General features: G+C 41.0%; 1 protein-coding gene across 4 annotated transcripts in view; it reads right to left on the minus strand.

Moving 5' to 3' along the window:
* The window catches only part of LOC145354025 (triple functional domain protein), a 641,321-nt gene that overhangs the window by 399,787 nt on the left and 221,362 nt on the right, over positions 1 to 20,172 (minus strand). For 2 of the 4 annotated variants that reach the window (XM_080205115.1, XM_080205143.1), the window contains exon 2: positions 12,699 to 12,773. In XM_080205115.1, the coding sequence (XP_080061241.1) occupies positions 12,699 to 12,773 (75 nt within the window). Of the gene's footprint in view, positions 1 to 12,698; positions 12,774 to 13,210; positions 13,243 to 20,172 lie in introns of those variants that run through there. The other 2 variants (XM_080205124.1, XM_080205134.1) reach the window with 2 other exon arrangements.

A 20,172-nucleotide genomic window follows, 5' to 3' on the forward strand; every position in this document is an offset into this window, starting at 1 on the left:
GAAGGGGATAAGGATAAATGGATGTCCTTGGATTCATCAGGACATCAAGATAACAGAATATCAAGTGAAAATTCACTACCATGCTCACTCACAGGACTGCCCCTTTCAGTGTGATAAAGCAAGTAACAGGATCAATTCAGAGATGAAATTACAGGGGCAACATTTAAGGATTAACAAAGGTTTACGTCTCTAAACAGGTTAATCAGCGAAATTCGCCTCAGAGTCAATTATGGTATTGCCTCCATCAATACAAAATAGCACACTGTACAAGATCAACATAAAGATGTAAATACAGGGGATACAGTCCAGGATTAACAAATCCTGATTTTCACAATGCAACAGGCGACAAATGCCTCTGCGCTCATATATCATACACCTTTGTCAGGATAAAAAACAATATCACAAAATGCGAAGTATAATCACAAGGGAACAAAGTTCAGGATTAATGATGAATTGCAGAATAATACAACTATCCACGGAACTTAAAAAAGCCAAAGCCATGACACCATCATCGAGCAACATCCAGGATCCATCCAAAGTTTCACCAAAGCCTCTGCCATGTCATCATCCCCAAGCCCTGGTGGGCAGTGAAGACCCATGCGTCTGCCTGCCTTCAGCCCTTCTTGGTGAACATCAAGGGATAAGACAACATAAGATGAGAGGTCATTGTCTTCAAGTGATCCCATGCCTCAAAGAATGGATACAATGTGCTCCATTGAACTCAAACCACCCAGTTTTCAAATTGAATTGTGAAAGAATGACAGCTAGTCCTCAAATTCTACTTAAAATTCATCCTCAGCTCCCTACGGGAGACCAGGAGCAGGGATGCTCTTCCTCCAGCCCCATCTCTCCAAATCAACCAGCATGTTCAACATACCATGCAGCAGGATTTTTAAGGACTGAAGGTGAGCCCCCACTGAGGAAACTGCTCTCTCAACTGACAAGACTCTCCTTTACTTCATCCACTCTCTCTATGATATCGGCAGTCCAATGTGGGTACCAACAGTCTGTACCAGGGAGCCAAGACTACTGTCCACAACTTCACTCACAATGGCAGCCATCAACTTGATGCCTATAGTACCATCAAACTGGAGACCTGCTCACCAGCAAAACTGCCACTGCGAACTGGCCCCATCCTGGCTGACTCCAACTGCCTCAATCAAATGAGGATTTTCTTGTCAAAATTTAGCCAGAATCTTTCAGGTACATAGCACAGATTATACACATCAAATAAAATGAGTCATGCATCAAGATTAAAACAATGGATTAAAAATGAGTAATGCCAGAATTCGTGAAAATACAGCCTCTCCTGCACTGTCATCACATGATCACCCTCTTCCCCCCACGAACAAATTTTGATACTGCGTCCTCCACAACCAAATCTGGGTCATAAATACTGATCCAGAAATGCAGCGGCAGAAGACTGATCACTGGAGAACTCCACTATCTACATTTCCCTCATCTGAAAAACAGCCATTTGCCATTCATTCTCTCTTTTCTGTCCTGAGCCAACTTTATGCCCACGCTGCTCACTGTCCTTTTTATTATATGGTTTTTAACTTGGCTGACAAATCTGTTACATGGCATTTAACCAAACACCTTTGGAAATTCATTGACACATCAACCCTGTTTGTTGCCTCATCAAAAAGCTTGATCAACTTAGCTTAAGAGGATTTGTCTTGAACAAATCCACGCTGGTTTTCCCTAATTAAGCCACATTTGTCCAAGTGACTTATCATTCTGTCCTGGATTATTGTTTCTGAAAGCTTCCCTCACCACTAATGTTAAACCATTGGTGGGCCACATGTGGCTCATCCAGGTTCTGAGTGCAGTCCACAAGACTTTTTGTTGACAACTGTCAAGGCATAGGGTTGACACATTCTTTGTATTTCCATCTGTGCAGTTTATTTCCTCACGGATAACTGAAGTGATATACACATATAACAAGAGTGAATAGAATGAGATGCATGGCGATTGCACACAATATTAACGAAGAGAGCCGTGCACTCCCTCTGCATCCAAAGTGTAAATATTTCTTTTGTTTTTTATACTTAAAGTTGATTACAGTTCTATTAATATATAAATGAGAATTTTTGGTAACTCTGAAATATTCGGCATGTATTAAATGTGATTACTCTGATTCGTGGGGTGATGGGTTAGTGAACAAGCCTGATTTCCATCTTGGTTGCCTATCAATGTGTTAAACTGTCTGGCCTGTAGTTACTGAGCGTATCCTTATAATTTGTTTTGAACAAGTTGCAGCTTTTGAACATATTTGCAGCTCTCTAGCCCTCTAGCACCAGACTTGTATCTCAGGTGGATTAGAAGATTATGGCCACATTTTCCACACTTAATTACTTACTTACACAGAGAGAGCATAAAAACTAACTTTCCTCGGGGATTTGCGGCCTAGTCTGCAGAGAGCAGTCGAAGGGTGGAGTATCAGCACAGTGTGTACGATGCAGCTAAACAGAACCTGAAAAAGTGACATCACAGGACAGCTGTAACCTGATTGACTGGTAGGTAATCTGTATTAAATTTGAAAAAAGAACACTCAAAACTAATAAATTAATTAACTAAATTGAGATGGCTGGGCAGGTGGTGTACTGTAGCTGTATAATGTGGGAGTTGGCAGATCCCATTGCAAGTTGCATTGACCACATCTGTCGCAAGTGTCGGCTGTTCAGCTCAGGATTGATGAGCTGGAGTCTGAGCTTCAGACAGTGTGGTACATCCAGGAAGGGGAGAGTCACGTGCACGCTTTGTTTCAGGAGATGGTCACATCCAGTAGATTAATTACTTCAAATCCGGTCAGTGATCAAGGACAGCAGGGTGTGATTACAAGTGAGGCAGCTAGAGGGGTCCTGAATTCAGGATCAGAGTAGCCTCAGCTCTTGACCTTGTCCATCAGGTACAAGGTACTCGCTCCCTGAGTGGATGAGGAAAAGGGCTATTGGGAGGATGAAGTAGCTGACCACTGCACTGTGGTACAAGAAGCCATTCAAGAGGGGGAAGCAAAAAGACAAGTGCTGGTTGTAGGAGATTCTATAGTTAGGGGGGGTTGATAGCATCCTTTGTAAGCAGAGTCCTGCATGATATGTTGCCTGCCCGGTGCCAGGGTGAGGGACATCTCTGACTGGCTTGAAAAGTATATTAGAGTGGAAGGGGGAGGATCCAGTTGTTGTGGTCCACGTTGGGACAAACAACGTGGGCAAGACTAGGAAAGAGGACTAGGAAGAGGGATTATCAGGCACTAGGAGCTAAATTAAAGAACAGGTCCTCAAGAATTATAATGTCTGGATTATTACTCAAGCCATGTGCGAATTGACATAGGGATGAGAAAACTGGGGAAATAAACACATGACTAAAAGAGTGGTGTGGCAAAGAGAGGTTCCATTTCATAGAGCAATGGCATCAGAAGCGGAGCAGGAGGCATCTGTACCATTGGGACGGTCTTCACCAAAACCGATCTGGGACTAGTGTTGTGACGGAAAGGATAAATTGTGTTTACATTAACATTGCAATGAAACTACTGTGAAAATCACAGGACTTTAAACTAGTGAGTGCAGGTGGGGTGGCGGTTTATAACTGCGGCAAGTATCATGGTAAATGGGAAGCAAAACAGGTTAGCCTGTGGGGAGGAGGGTTCAACGACATGGAAAATTATGAAAAAAGGTAAATGGAAGGAGAACTCAGGAGATGTTATTAATGGAGGCTTAAGTATTCAAAAGGTATAAAAATAGCACAAGGGGACTTTATCTAAATGCTCGTAGCATTCGAAATAAGGTAAATGGCACAAACCATAACAAATGAGTATGATTTAGCAGTCATTATGGAGACATGGTTGTAGAGTGATCACAACTGGAAGTTAAATATCCAGGAGTACCAGACTATTTGAAAGGACAGAAAAGTAAGTAAGGGAGGTGGTGTAGCTCTGATATTTTAGGATGACATCAGAGCAGCAGTGAGAGATACAGGTTCTATGGAGAAAAGGTTGAATCTATTTGGGTGGAAATTAAAAATAGTGAGAAAACATCACTGATAAGAGTAGTCTATAGACCACCAAATAATAACATCACTGTGGGGCAGGCAAAAACAAAGAAATAACTGATGCATATAAAAATAGTATGGTAATAATCATAGGGGATTTTAATCTATATGTCGATTGGTCAAACCAGGTCAGTTAAGGCAGCCTTGAGGAGGAGTTCATAGATGTAACCGTGATAGTTTCCTCAAACAATATGCAATGGAACCTACGAGGTGGCAACCTATCCTAGATCTGATCCTGTGAAACAAAACAGGAATAATTAATGATCTCATAGTTAGGGATCCTCTCAGAAGAAGCAATCATAGTATGGTTGAATTTAGAATACAGATGGAGAGTGAGAAAGCACAATCCAATACCAGTGTGTCTTGTGCTGAACAAAGGAGACTACAATGCGATGGAGGGAGGAGTTGGCTAAGGTAGACTGGGAGTGAAAACTTTATGGTGGCACAATTAAGGAACAGTGGAGGACTTTCAAAGCAATTTTCCATAGTGCTCGGCAAAAGTATATACTAGTGAAAAGGAAGAATTGCAGAAAAGGGTATAACTAGCCAACGATATCAAAGGAAATAAAGGAGGGTATCAAATTGAAAGATAATGTATACAAAGTGGCAATGATTAGTGGGATACTAGAGGATTGGGAAATCTTTAAAGATCACCAGAAAGCCACGAGAAAAGCTATAAGATAGATTATGAGAGTAAACTAGCTCAGAATATAAAAACAAAAGTTTCTACAAATATATACAACAAAAAAGAGTGGCTAAGATAAATGTTGGTCATTTAGAGGATGAAATGAGGAAATGGCCAAGGCATTGAACAAACATTGAACTTTGTGTTGGTCTTCACAGTGGAAGACACAAATGACATGCCAAAAATCGATGACAAGGAGGCAATGACAGATGAGGAACTAGAAACTATTATCACTGAAGAGGTAGTGTTGGACAAGCTAACAGGGCTAAAGGTAGACAAAGTCCCCTGCCCTGATGGGATGCATCCCAGGGCACTAACAGGTGGAGGGGGAAAATAGCACATGCACTCGTAGTAATTTACCAAATTTGCTGGACTCTAAGGCAGTTCCAATATATTGGAAAAGAACAAATGTGATGCCAGCAAATGTGATGCTACTGTTTAAAAAAGGTTGACAAAAAGCCACTTAGCTTAATTTCTGTAATGGGGAAAATGCTTGAATCTATCATCAACAAAGAAATAGAGACACATCTGGATAGAAATTATTCTATTGGGTAAATGCAGCACGAGTTCATGAAAGGCAGATCATGTATAACTAATTTACTGGAACTGTTTGAGGTCATTACGAGCGCAGTGCACAACTGGGAACCGATGGACACGCTGTATCTGGATTTCCCGAATACATTCGACAAGGTGCCGTACAAAAGGATGTTGCATAAGATAAATATGTACGGTATTACAAGTAATGTATTAGCATGGATAGAGGATTGGTTTATTAAAAAAGAGTGGGGACAACTGGGTGTTTCTCTGGTTCGTGATAATTGGCTAGTGATGTGCCTCGGGCATCAGTGTTGGGACCGCAATTGTTTACAATTTACATAGATGATTTGGAATAGGGGGCCAAGTGTAGCGTGTCAAAGTTCGCAGATGACACTAAGATGAGTGGTAGAGCAAAGTGTGCACAGGCCACAAAGTCTGCAAAGGGATATACATAGTTTAAGTGAGTGGACAAGGGTCTTGCAAATGGAGTACAATGCTGGCAAATGTGAGGTCATCCATTTTGGTAGGAATAACTGTAACAAAATGGTCTACTATTTAAATAGTAAAAAATTGCAGAATGCTGCTGTGCAGAGGGACATGGGTGTCCTTGTGCATGAGTCGCAAAATGTTGGTTTGCAGGTGCAGCAGATAATTAAGAAGAAATTTTGTCCTTCATTGCCAAAGGGATGCAGTTTAAAAACAAGGAGATTATGTAGCAGCTGTACCAGGTGCTGGTGAGGCCACATCTGGAGTACTGTGTACAGTTTTGGTCTCCTTACTGGAGAAAGGATGTACTGCCACTGGAGGGTGTAGGGAGGAAATTCACGAGGTTGATTCCAGAGTTGAGAGGATTGACTTATGAGAAGAGACTGAGTAGATTTAAGACTGAGTTATGGTGAGTGGGTGGGTAAGTGGAGTGGGTCTACAAAAAGATCACCATGAACTTATTGAATGGCAGAGCAGGCTTGAGGGGCCAGATGGCCTACTCCTGTTCTTATTCTTATGTTATATTCTTATTATTTCCCCCAGTATTATAGAAACACAGAAACTAGAAGCAGGAGTACACCATTCAGGCCTTCAAGGCTGCTCTAGCATTCATTTTGATCATGGCTGATCATCAAATTCAATATCCTGATCCCACCCCCCATATTCCTTGATTGCTTTAGTCCCAAGTGTTTCAAACTTCTTCTTGAAGTCACACATTTTGGCTCAACTACTTTGTGGTAGTGAATTACACCATTCTCTGGTTGAAGAAATTTCTCCTCAGCTCAGTCCTAAAAGATTTACCCTTTATCCCCAAACTGACCCTTAGTTCTGGACTCCCTCATCATCAGGAACATTCTTTCTGAATCTATTCTGGCTGATCCTGTTAGAATTTTATATGTTTCTATAAGTGCCCCTTATACTCTTGTAAGCTCCAATTAATATAATCCTAACCAACTTAGTCTCTCCTCATACGACAGACCTGCATCCCAAGAATCAGCCTGTACTCCCACTATACATTATTGATTTGAGATGATTGAGAAAACCGGCAAAAGGAACATGAGGGAAAACCCCTTTACAGTGGTCAAGATCTGGATAGACAGTTTGAGAATGTGGTGGAAGCAGATTCGATTGAGGTCTTCTAAAGAGAATTGAATAATTATTTGAAGAGTAAACATTTGCAAGACTACATAGAAAAGATGAGAGCTTGGGATTAGAAAAGTTGCTCTTGCAAAGAGCTACTGTGGACATGATGCACAGTGTAACAATAGAGAATAAATGCAGTAATCAAATGATATCTCCAATGTTTCTTAGTTCCAACAAAACAGATTCTATACTTGATCCTTGTAGAATAACATTCTGTGCTGCAAACATTCTTTCATCAGATCTGGTCCTGTAGACTTATCAAGTTTAAGTCCAGCGAGCCTTCCTAGTGCCTGTTCTTAACCAATTTTTAGTTCATCCCGTATCTCAACCACCTCTTTCTTTACAGTGAATCTGGAAATGTGGCATACCTTTGTGATGTAAAGAAGACAATGTGAAATTAATCATAGAACCCCTACAGTGCAGAAAATTTGATAGCTCATTGACTGTTTCCACATATTAAACTTCATTTTAAAAAAAAGCAACATTTCACTAAAATGCAAGATGCTGACATAAAATGGTTGCCTTTTTGCAGCTGTTTAACCACAATCCATTTCAATAAGACGGAAGGTCCCAAAAGACAACGGCCTCCCCAGAGGTGTGAAAAGATTCCTTCCCGTTTCATCCAAATGGAAGAATGAGCCATTCAGGAGTTAATTGCTGGAACATTAAAGATCAATCAGCTCAGCTTTCACAATGGCTAAAAGGAACTTTGCAAGACATGAGCTGATCAACCTCCTTTCAGTATATGGAACCAACATGGAGAGCGGTCATGTGATATTTGATTTATTATTGTATGTATATATATGGGCATACAGTGAAAAGTATTGTTTCTTGCGTGCTATACAAAGTATACTATTCATACAGAAGGAAACACAAGAGTGTGGAATGTAGTGTTACAGTAATAGCTAGGGTGTAGAGAAAGATCAACTTAATGCAAGGGAAGTCCATTCAAAAGTCTGACAGCAGCAGGGAAGAAGCTGTTCTTGAGTCAGTTGGTCCGTGTTCTCAGACTTTTGTATCTTTTTCCTGACGGAAGAAGGTGGAACAGAGAATGTCCAGGGTGCGTGGGATCCTCAATGATGCTGGTTGCTTTGCCGAGGCAGCGGGAAGTGTAGAGTCAATGGATGGGAGGCTGGTTTGCATGATGGATTGGGCTACATTCACGACATTTTGTAGTTCCTGTGGTCTTGGACAGAGCAGGAGCCATATCCAGCTGTGATACAACAGGAAAGAATGGTTCCAAGGTGCATCTGTAAAAGTCGTAGCTGATGTGCCAAATTTCCTTGGTCTTACGAGAAAGTAGATGGTGGGCTTTCTTAAATATAGTGTCAGCATGGGGGGGACTAGGACAGGTTGCTGGTGATCTAGTCGCCTAAAAACGTGACACTTTCTACTTCGTCCCCATTTGATGTAGGCAGGGGCATGTTCTCCTCTAAACTTCCTGAAGTCGTGACAATCTCCTTCGTTTTGTTGACAGTGAGGGAGAGATTATTGTTGCCACATTCTCTATCTCATTCTTGTACTCTGTCTAGTCATTGTTTGAGATCTGATCTACTACAGAGGTGGCATCAGCAAACTTGAAAATCTAACTGGAGGGGAATTTGGCCACACTGTCATACGTGTATAAGGAGTATAGTAGGGGGTTGAGAACGCATCTCGAGAGGCAGCGGTGTTGAGGATGATGGTGGAGGCGGTGTTCTTACCTATCCTTACTGATTGTGGTCTGTCAGTTAGGAAGTATAGGATCCAGTCGCAGAGGGAGGTGCTGAGGAGCCGGAGTTTGGATATGTGTTTCGTAGGAATAATGGTGTTGAAGGCTGAGCTGTAATCAATAAATAGGAGTCTGACATAGATGTCTTTGTTATCTAGATGTTCCAGTAGGGCCAGAGAGATAGTGTCTGCTGTGGACTGTTGCGGTGATAGGCAAACTGTATTGGATCCAGCAAGTCTGGAATTGATTCATGCCATGACTAACCTTTTGAAGCACTTCATAATGATGGATGTCAGAGCCACCAATTGATAGTCATTAAGACACACTACTTGGTTTTTCTTAGGTACCAGGATGATGGTCATTGTCTTGAAGCAGTTAGGGACCTCAGATTGTTGTAAAGAAAGGCTGAAGATGTCTGCGAGTACCCCACCAACTGATCTGTGCTGGTCCTGAGTGCTCATCCGGGTACCCCATCCGGGACAGTCACTTTCCATGGGATGACCTTCAAGAAAGCTGCTCTGGCATCTGCAATGGTGGCCCCAGATACAGGTTTAACCAGAGCTTCCAGGGTGAAGGACAAGCTCTCGCTGACCTCTTGCTCAAAATGAGCATAGAGTTCATTGAGCTCAGCAGGGAGGGGTGCCTTGGATTTTACATGCCTTCATCTTGTAGCCTGTTAGGTCTTACAGACTTTGCCATAGTCAGCGGGGGTCGGTGTGGCTAGCCTAGGATTGCTAGTTTGGTCCTGTACTGTCTTTTGGCATCTTTGACGGATCTCCTTAGATCATATCTGGCTTTCGTGCGTAGGTCAGTGTCGCCTGACTTGAACGCCTCAGACTGGATTTCAGCAAACAGTGGATACCCCTGTTCAGCCACGGTTTCCGATTGGGAAACACAGATTTGCTTCTTTGGCACGTCTTCTACATACTTACTAATGAAGTCAGCTATTGTCATGGCATACTCGTTCAGGCTAGTCGCAGTCTTTTTAAAATACTGACCAGTCCACTAACTCCAAGTAGCCCCAAAGGAGGTCATCCAATTCCACAGACCAACGTTGCACAACTTTCTTTGGTGGATTCTTCCACTTCAGTTTTTGCTTTTAAGCTGGGAGCAAGAGCATAGCCTTGTGGTCTGATTTGTCAAAGTGTGGGCGGGCAACAAAATAGTAGGCATGTTTGATATTTGCATAGTAGTCTAAGTTGTTTGGGCTTCTGGTGGAACAGGTGGTAACTTAGTAACACGCACTTAGCTTGGCCTGATTGAAGTCCCTAGCCACAATGAACAAGGCCTTGGGATGTTTCGTCTCAAGGCTATTCACAGTGGCGTATATTTCGTCCAACGCGACCTTCACATTTGCATGGTGATACAACCATTTGTGTGGATATCTGAATTTTAGCTTTGACAGAGATCTTCCAGCTCTAGCGGGAATGGCTGTCTTTTTCTCTTCAGTCTTCTATCTCAGCCCAGGACCCTATTTTGCTGAGTTGAAAGTATGTCTACATTCCTACATAAGTGAGAGGTTCTCCACTGAAATCTACTGGATTTCTACAATAGTGTCACCAGGATAAAAGGGATATACCAGCTACAACTTTAAACCAACAGCTATAGAACCAATGCTTCTGGATACAATCAGTGAATCTTTATTTACTTTATTTTCTTTTAATCTGTATTTTAATTCAAGTTTAACTCTGATACTCTGTAAAGTTTTATTTTATTCTGTATGCTTGGGATTTGAGTGTGAGTTTGTAAGCATTAGTAGGTAGTAGGATGTAACTGAACATTTTTAATATTTTTACCTAGGTGGATTGTGGAACAATAAAACGAACCCTTTACATGTTTAACTCAAGAATGCCACTTTGTCTTAATTCATACAAATTGCATGCAATTCCATTAGTGCCATTTTACTATTTATATACCTATAGAACATTTTTGGATTCACTTTTATGTTAGCTACTACAGTCTTTTCATATTCTCTCTTTTATGTTAGCTGCTAGAGATTTTTCATGCTCTATCTTTGCTTCTTTTATTTCCTTTACATGACCTTTCTGATCATTTCATACTCAGCCTGGTTCTCACTTGTATTATCAACCTGTTATTAGCCAGATGCACTCTTTCTCTGTTACATTTTTTTCTCTACCATCATCTGAGGATTACCTCAACTGTACCTGAACTATCTCTTCTATTGGAGCCTATTGTTCTGTTATAGCAGTATCTGCCAATTTATCAATTAGATTGATCTAGGCCAGATCTGTTCTCATCCCATTGTAATTGGCAATGCTCCAATTAAGTATTTTTCACTCTAGATCATTTCTTATCCTTTCCCACAGCCAATCTAAATGTTATGATACTATGACCATTGTCTCCAAAACGTCCCCCACTGATACTTGGCCAACTTGAGTCATCTCTTCCTCAAAATCAGATGCAGCAATTCTTCCTTGCTTGTTGGACAGGAAGTATACCAATCTAGAAATTTCTAGTATATACGCTGAAGAAACCTTACCCTCTCTAACCCATCCCCTGTCTATATACTAAGTTAATTGAAGTCTCCCATGAAACCCAGTCTATAGCTTTAGCAACTCTGTGTAATTTCCATGCAAATTTGCATCTTTCCCACTGGCTTGTGGCCCAGAAAATAAACCAAATCAAATGATATGTCCAGTATTTTTCAGTTCCAACAAAACAGATTCTATCCCTGGCTCTTGGAGAATATCTTACTTTACCAGTACTGTAATATCCTCTTTAATCAATACTGCCACTTCTTGTTTTTTTCCGATATTTGCATAACACTCTACATAGGTATATTTAGTGCCTTTTTTACTGAACTAAGTCTCTCTTGTTACCACATCACTACATTCCATGGTGTCTATCTGCACCCGAAGGGCAATGTAACATAAACAGGGCCTAGCTTTAAGGCTGATAAAATTGGATATCCTAAATTAAAGAATTGGGCATATTAAAAATCAAACACAGTCAAACCTCAGGCAGGCCAGCTGTACAATACACAAACCTGTCTGGGCCTGATTCATCAATCTCCCCTGCACCCTACTGATACTCAGCAGGAGATCATTGCACCCCATTGAAATGCGCCAGCTATTGTTAGAAGCCCAGATCGGGCCAGACTTTCTGTCACCAAGAGTTCCTGTAGTTGGCTTAATCTGATAACAGGTTACATGTAAGCAGCAGCATGGAGATGGACACCTGAGGGCGGACCCTGGTGTCCTGTCAGGCAGACATCAAGAAACCCACTGGGTATTGGAACCCCCTCCTGGGACCTCATTGGCCAGAAGCCAGAGAAGTTTCTGGAAAGGCAAGCAGGCAGGGGATAAAGGAACACATTTTCAGACACCAGGCGAAGACTCGATGAAGGAGGCGACCCTTGACCATTCGGAAGACTGACCAGAGAAGGAAGGAAGGAAGGAAAGAAGAAGCTGCCATCAAGAACTCACCTTTGTGACGACAGGCCAGAGGGACTCAGAGAATCGAGCCTACAGTTTTAACCAAACCATCTTTGTGGGTAGTATATCTGATTTTGGGGTATCCTCTTGTTTTATGTGGGTAATTTAAGGGTTAGTAGTGTTATTGTTAATAAACTTGTTGAATCTTTACTCGTCTTTCTCCTTTGTCCACTTTGCAAATAATGGCACTGGGGTAAAACATTGGAGTAAGCAAACTGGTCGAAAGCATCAGAGATTTTAAAATCACAACAGGCAGCAACCTGATTTACAACATTCCATACATTGTAATAAACCTACATTGTAAATTAAATTTAGATCTTATTGCATTCCCTCCTATTCTGGTTACATCTAACACCTTACTATTTACAAGCATTATTAAAGGTCACGATGAGAATGGAAATTTTTATCATGCATTGGCACACATTCCATAGCCAATAAGATTGTCTGTGTTCAATAATTCATCTACAGCATGTACTTTTCTTTTAAAAGGTTAACTCCGCTTAATCAATTTTTTTTTTACGCAGTTTAATCATGTTTTTCATTTCTCTCTCTCTGCAGTTGTAAATTAAGACAATCACAGCAGCACAAAATATTAAAAATATTGTTTAGAATCAAAACCATTTTGGTTTACCTGAGAGGAATGCAACTTTCTCCTTCAGTATTGGAAGGACTTCCATTGCCTTCATCTCATCATTTTTACGAAAACCTGAAAAGGAATTAGAGTAAAATTAGTGAAAACTACTTCCCAATAATTTAGTTCAGGGGTTCAACACACATCCCTAGAAAGTCTATAGTTTTCAAATATATAATTATAAATGTTATATTACAATACCATTTGGTAATATTTGCTATTGCAAGAGATTGCAAACTGTAAACTAAACGTTCCTTTCTGCTTACTTAAAAATGGACTTAAAAAAGACCAAAATCATGGCTGCAACAGGCCAAGTGACTTGCAAGTTGGCTCAGTTCCGGAAAATTCCAATAGTGATTGTAGAACAAAGCTCAACCCCCATCCCTGTGGATCTCATACATATCATTGCGTGGACCCATTACAATCAATGAAACAAAAGGAGCAGCAGACAATCTGTGTCTCCAGGCTCAAATTATAACAAAGAGAGAATCAGCCATCAAAACGTGTTATACCTGCAGAGGCACTTACAGCCACCATCTATCTTCTAAGGTGGACAATGGATTTTGACCAGAGACACAAACTGATGATTAACTTTAAACTGACTTATGAATGGGCAACACCGCATGACCTAATCTGCTTTGGCCTTTGGAATGTTTTAATGTTACATTTTCTGGTCTCCCGGGATTGCTGTTAACATCTGACCTGTCAACACCAAAACTGGACTCTATGCTGATAGCAAAGCCTGATTCAAGTCCTCAACCTCATGGAAGCCTGCTTCTCAGGAAGATTCCTTCCATTGCCTGTGGGACAGACCAAGCCTCTGTGTACCAACCTCATCTTGCTGCGTCATCACTAACTTTAAAGGAATTTGGTAACTCTTGCTTTCAACTGGCTAGGCACAACTGAACTTTAATTCCTACTAGAAGGAACTCTCACTGGACTTTGACATTGTGAACTCTTAACATTAACGTCAATTAATATCTTTCTTTTTTTGGTGTTGGGTTATTCGTTTATTTATTGCAGTGTAACGTAAGCCTTACTTCTGACTAATAAATAAATTTTTTTTTAGTTTTGGGTTTTTCCTGGCTGTAAAACATTTCTTTCTCATTTCTTTTTTATGTGTGTACATAGTTGCGACATCCATCCTCTGAATTTGAATGTATGAATAAACCATGCTTCTGATTAGAGTTTACTGCGAGTCACCTTAACAGTGACTCACAGTCAGCCACAAAAATTAAAACACCTCTGCTTTAAGAAAAATAAAGGAGTTCAGTTTGCACCTCTCACGTTCGCAACAGTGTTAGCATTAACCATGTGCCTACAAGCATTATGTCAATCTTAACAAAATATACAAATAGTTCCACCAAATTAACAGAAAAAATCCAGATTAATAGCTGAAATTAATACTTAGATTCTAGCTAATGAAGCTTGTTTCGATCTTTGAATGAAACAATTATCAAGTCTGCAACTTGTACACTGTATTCGAATTGAAAGACTTTAGATTATTTTTTCTCCAATTGCAAGAAAGAATCTGCTTGCTAATGACAATACTATGGCTCTCTAAGACACGAAAACGATGCCGAGAGAAAATACATAATTCCCATCTTCACTGTGATCTCCTCAAAAGCAGATGCAAAGTACTGCGGATGCTAGAATTTGAAATAAAAACAGAAAATGCTGAAAATACTTAGCAAGCCTGGCAGCATCTGTTGAAAGTGAAGCAGAGTTAACATTTCAGTTCTTCAGAACTCTCAAAAGCAATATGCCCTTCTTTCAGGTGGCTAATGTCTATTTCACTCATGTTTTTCTTTAAAAGTGATAAGTCATTCCTATACTCCTTAACAGATGGCACTCTGAGATATGCATCAAGTCATGGAACGTAGCCAGGAACTAGTATTTTGACTTCCCCCACCACAGAGTTTTAGTACTTTTCCAACTGATCACATTTCATCTGCTTTCGTTTTATCAAAAAGGTCATTTAACTCGGGACTGTAAACAGACAGAGAACATAATGTGTCACAACTTGCACTTATGTACTTTTCACGTAAAGTGCCCAGGCAAAAAGAAACAAAGCAGGTGATAAGAGGGTGTGTCAGTAAAAGCTTGATTAAAGAGATGGGTTTTAATCAACTTATTGAACCACAGGATCAAACTCAGGATGATGTGTGCGTGTAAGGAACAAGGTGGGGAGGGGAAAGAGTGTAACAACTTTGGAAAAGTGAATGGGTGAACATGACACTTGAATGAGATTATGCCAGGAATAAGGAGAGAGTCTAATGTGTCAATTTAAAAATTATAAAACAGGTTGAACTGGAGATTACCACAAAAAATTTTCTTTTTTAGGAAATTGATATTGCAATATGTCTTTCAAAATGCAGTACACTTTAAATCAATTTCTTTGTAATCAATAGGGTGCACACCAAATTTGATGTTTGTGGAATATACACAGACAATACCATAAAATATTCCAAAAATTAACAGTGAGATTGATAACAAATTTGGGCACTAAGAGAATCAAGGTATATGGAATTGGATGAATCAAGAAGTTGATGTAGATGTTCAGTTATGATCTTTTTGAACTACAAGAGCAGGCTTGATGGGTCATATGGTCTGTGATCCATTTTATGTTTTTGCATCATCCACCAATATCTTTCCTGTTGTCCAGTTTGATGCGACTGACTTCAGTTGGTTCCATTCATCAATTTGATTGGCCACATCTCCAGCTTTGGTTTCTGCTCCTACTTATGGAGTTTTCAGCCTGTGATAGACCCTACCTACATTACAACAACTACAATTCAAAGCACTTTATTGGTTGTGAAGCACTTTGAGATTTCCAATAATCATGAAAAGTGCTGTATTAATTTTTTTCCTCACCTATATGTTGTGCTTGGTGCAATTATTCACAGACATCAGATTATGTGCATTGCTGATTATGTCCATTTCTCCACCAAGTTCCCCGCCAGTTACAGCCAATCTCTAAGTGCAGGAGGAGGCCATTCAGCCTACTGAGTCTGCACTGACTCTCTGAAAGAGCATTCCACCAGCACCTCTCCTCTCCCCATCATCCCGCACATTTACCATGGCAAAATTATCTAACCTTCGCATCTTTGGACAGAAAGAAGCAATTTGGCATTGCCAATCCAGTGAACCTGCGTATCTTTGGATTGTGGAAAGAAACTGCAGCAGCTGGAAGAAACCCACACAGGAACTAAGAAGATGTGCAAACTCCACATAGATAGTCACCCAAGGCCAGAATCAAACCCAGGTCCCTGACGCTGTGAGGCAGCAGTGTTAACCACTGTGCCAATAATTGTACGCTATTAAACCATCTGGCTGTCAGTCTTGGATGAGTCACAATTTCTTCCAGCTAAACACTGGGAGGACTGAAGTTACCATCATCAGTTTCCAATATAAACTCCATATCCTAAACATCCTTCCCCCCAGCTGCCATCTCCAACTGACACAGTGTTCACAACCTCAGCCTTCTATGTTCAATCTTGAACTGGGCATTAAACTCCTGATCTGCTTCATGATAAAACCTCCCTACTTCCACTGCAGAAAGGTCACCTCAGTTCATCTTTTACAGAAGCACGGAACACTAAAACAGTCTAAAGGTTAGTCATCTCCAGGGAACAGGTGTTAGCCTGGTTTACTTAGTAGGACTGTCATTTCTGTATCAGAAAGTTATGGCATGAAAATTATGTCGAGTCCACACCACAGTGTAAATACGTAGCCTAGGCTGACACTCCACTGAATTACTGAGGGAGTGCTGCAGTCAGATGTCATTTGCTGGCCTGAAATTACTTTGCGCTACTCAAAGAGGAAGATGGAGTTTTTCCACCCAGCTAGAAACAAATTAATTGTTCATATATCTAATTTAATTTTTGTATAAAGTTGTCACTGCAGTATGAATATCATGATGTGGATATGCCGGCGTTGGACGAAGGACATCCTTTCCTGCAACGTATCAGGTAGACAATGTTGGCCGAGTTGCAAGAGTATTTACCGTGTACCTGGTGGATGGTATTCTCACGTGTGATGATGGCATCCATGTTGATGATCCGGCATGTCTTGCACAGGTTGCTGTGGCAGGGTTGTGTGGTATTGTGGTCACTGTTCTCCTGAAGGCTGGGTAGTTTGCTGCGAACAATGGTCTGTTTCAGGTTGCGTGGTTGTCTGAAGGCAAGAAGGGGGGTTGTGGGGATGGCCCTGGCAAGATGTTCGTCTTCATCAATGATATGTTGAAGACTCCGGAGAAGGTGTCGTAGCTTCTCCGCTACGGGGAAGTACTGGACGACGAAGGGTACTCTGTCCACTGTGTCCTGTGTTTGTCTTCTGAGGAGATCGGTGCGGTTTTTCGCTGTGACGCTTCGGAACTGTCGATCTATGAGTCGAGCGCCATATCCTGTTCTTATGAGGGCATCTTTCAGCGTCTGGAGGTGTCTGTCACGATCCTCCTCATCTGAGCAAATCCTGTGTATACGGAGGGCTTGTCCATAGGGGATGGCTTCTTTAACATGTTTAGGGTGGAAGCTGGAGAAGTGGAGCATTGAGAGATTGTCTGTGGGCTTGCGGTACAGTGAGGTGCTGAGGTGACTGGCCTTGAAGGAGATGCGTGTGTCCAAGATTGCAACTGATTATGAGGAATAGTCCATGGTGAGTCTGATGGTGGGGTGGAATTTGTTGATATCATCATATAGTTGTTTCAGTGATTGTTCACCATGAGGCCAAAGGAAGAAAATGTCATCGATGTATCTAGTGTATAGCATCGGTTGAAGATTCTGTGCAGTGAAGAAGTCTTGTTCGAACCTGTGCACGAAGATGTTGGCATATTGAGGCGCAAATTTGGTCCCCATAGCTGTTCCGTGTGTCTGGATGAAAAACTGGTTGTTGAAGGTGAAGACATTGTGGTCCAGGATAAAGCAGATGAGTTGTAAAATTGCATCTGGAAACTGTCAGTTGTCAGCATTGAGTACTGAGGCAGTCGCAGCAATGCCATCGTTGTGGGGACTAACCCGAAAGCTAGTGAATTTACTATCAAATAAATCGGTTGGACTGAAACCTGGTGTTGTCAGGCTTTTTACTGCATGAATATCAAACAGACCAACACTCAAGCACTCCAAATATTCACTGTGCAAAGTACGTTGAGGCAGTTTGACACCATTATAAAATGCTGGAATCGCTTTTCTTTCAGAATTGTGTTGCTCCTAGTATGTCTGCAGCGTGACATTAACAGAGGCCTGGGAGTTGATCAGCACCTCCCCTATCTCAGCCATGAGTGGTCAAGGAAGACGCATTATATATTTCAGTTCCCCAGTGACCTTTGGAAACGTCTGGAATAACCTTGCCTGGTTTGAGCAAAAATTGCTTTCAAAAAAAGTTTTTATGAAAAAAATTTAAAAATCACTGGAAATATATTTTTTCAACATTAATGCTAGGGACATTTTAACAAGCCATTTACTGATTTAGTTACAGCTGTTACAGCCAGTTAGAACCAGACTACTTATGTGAACTAGATTCTAAATCTCAACAGAGTTGGCACCATAAATAACTGTACCAGTCCACCCATGTACTGTATGCCCTATCAATTACTGACCCAACATCCTCAGCACAAAACAGTCAAATACAGTTACACTGCATGACTGCAGAATGTTATTAATTGCAATAACTACAGTCAGCACTAAAGACAGTTAAGAGACTTAAAAGAATCTACAGGACAGTTTACCATAATTAAGTGTACCTATAAAATGGTTAGCACATGAACACAAATGCTGTTGTACAAGACAACAGGTTATTGGCAGTCAACCAACAATTGGAATGAAAGGATGATGCCTGTTCCTAAACAGAAATCTCAAATTACAGTCAACACAAGAGCCTTTAGGAATACAAAAGGGTGCACATACACAAACTCAATGCAATATTTTGTTCCACCAGAAAGATACCAGAGCTTTGAAGGTGAAATAATGGAAACAGGTTGAATAAATTTTGCTTGCATTCCCTTTAATTTGAAAGATCAAGAGTTGCTGTAATTGAGGTTTAAAAATGAAAATAAAAGAATTAGCTTGCGTAGAAATAGAGAAATTAATTTCTCTGATGAGTGAATCCTGAACAAGGGGGCAGAACTTGAAACTAGCACTCGGTCATTTTGGAAATCAAATCAGGAAGCATTTTCTTTCAAAGGGTGGTGAATTTCTGTGAATTATCACTGCAAAAGACTGTGGTTGCTGTATCAATTAATATTTTCAAGACAACACAGGCTTTTTTTTTATTAGATAAGAGTATTAAGGAATATGGATCAATGGCAAGTAAATGGATTTGTGTATAGAATAACAGAATCTACTCAAGGAATCAAAAGGCTTAGTCCTGTTCATGTAATGGAACACGCATGGGAACAAACACAAAGCTTTATTTAGTTCTTAAAATGCTAAATTAAATCAGAGTGCGGTCTTCCTGCCACATTATTTTGATCAACTGAAAATTAATGGTGCAATAAGTAATTTACTTTCAAATATGAAATTCACTTCCAATCATTAAGATATCCTCTCATGATACAACAAATACAGAACTGAAATAGTAACAAAGTTACTATAATTGCCTTCTTCACTGCCTTCAGTAAGGATGCATGCACATGGGTGATATATAAGAACATAAGAAATAGGAGCAGGAGTAGGCCAACTAGCCCCTCGAGCCTGCCCCGCCATTCAATAAGATCATGGCTGATCTGTCTTGGCTCAGTTCCACATTCCCGCCCTCTCCCCATAACCCTTAATCCCCTCTCTTACCAAAAACCCATCAACCCGCGTCTTAAAAATATTTAGTGAGGTAGCCTCCACCACTTCAACGGGCAGAGAATTCCAGAGATTCACCACTCTTTGAGTGAAGAAGTTCCTCCTTAACTCCGTTCTAAACCGCCCCCCCTTTATCTTGAGGCTGTGCCCCCTAGTCCTACTATCCTTTCTGAGCGGGAAGAGTCTCTCCACCTCTATCCTATCCATCCCATTCATCATCTTATACGTCTCAATGAGATCTCCTCTCATTCTTCTAAACACTAACGAGTACAAGCCTCATTTATTCAGCCTCTCCTCATAGCTCAACCCCCTCAACTCCAGCATCAGCCTAGTAAACCTCCTCTGCACTCCCTCCAAGGCCAAAATATCCTTGCGTAAGTACGGCGCCCAAAACTGCACACAGTACTCCAGCTGCGGCCTCACCAATGCCCTATACAGCCGCAGCAAGACCTCCCTACTTTTATATTCAATCCCCCTCGCGATGAAGGCCAGCATCCCATTCGCCTTCCTGACCACCTGCTGCACCTGCAAGCTGGGTTTTTGCGACTCATGCACAAGGACCCCGAGGTCCCTCTGCACTGTCGCCTGCTGCAGTTTTTCTCCACGTAAGTAATAATCCTTCCTACCATTATTCCTACCAAAGTGGACCACTTCGCACTTGCCAACATTAAATTCCATTTGCCATT

The sequence above is a fragment of the Carcharhinus amblyrhynchos genome, chromosome 2 (genome assembly GCF_965287045.1).
Source record: "Carcharhinus amblyrhynchos chromosome 2, sCarAmb.v2.hapA, whole genome shotgun sequence".
In the NCBI taxonomy this organism is placed as follows: Eukaryota; Metazoa; Chordata; class Chondrichthyes; order Carcharhiniformes; family Carcharhinidae; genus Carcharhinus; species Carcharhinus amblyrhynchos.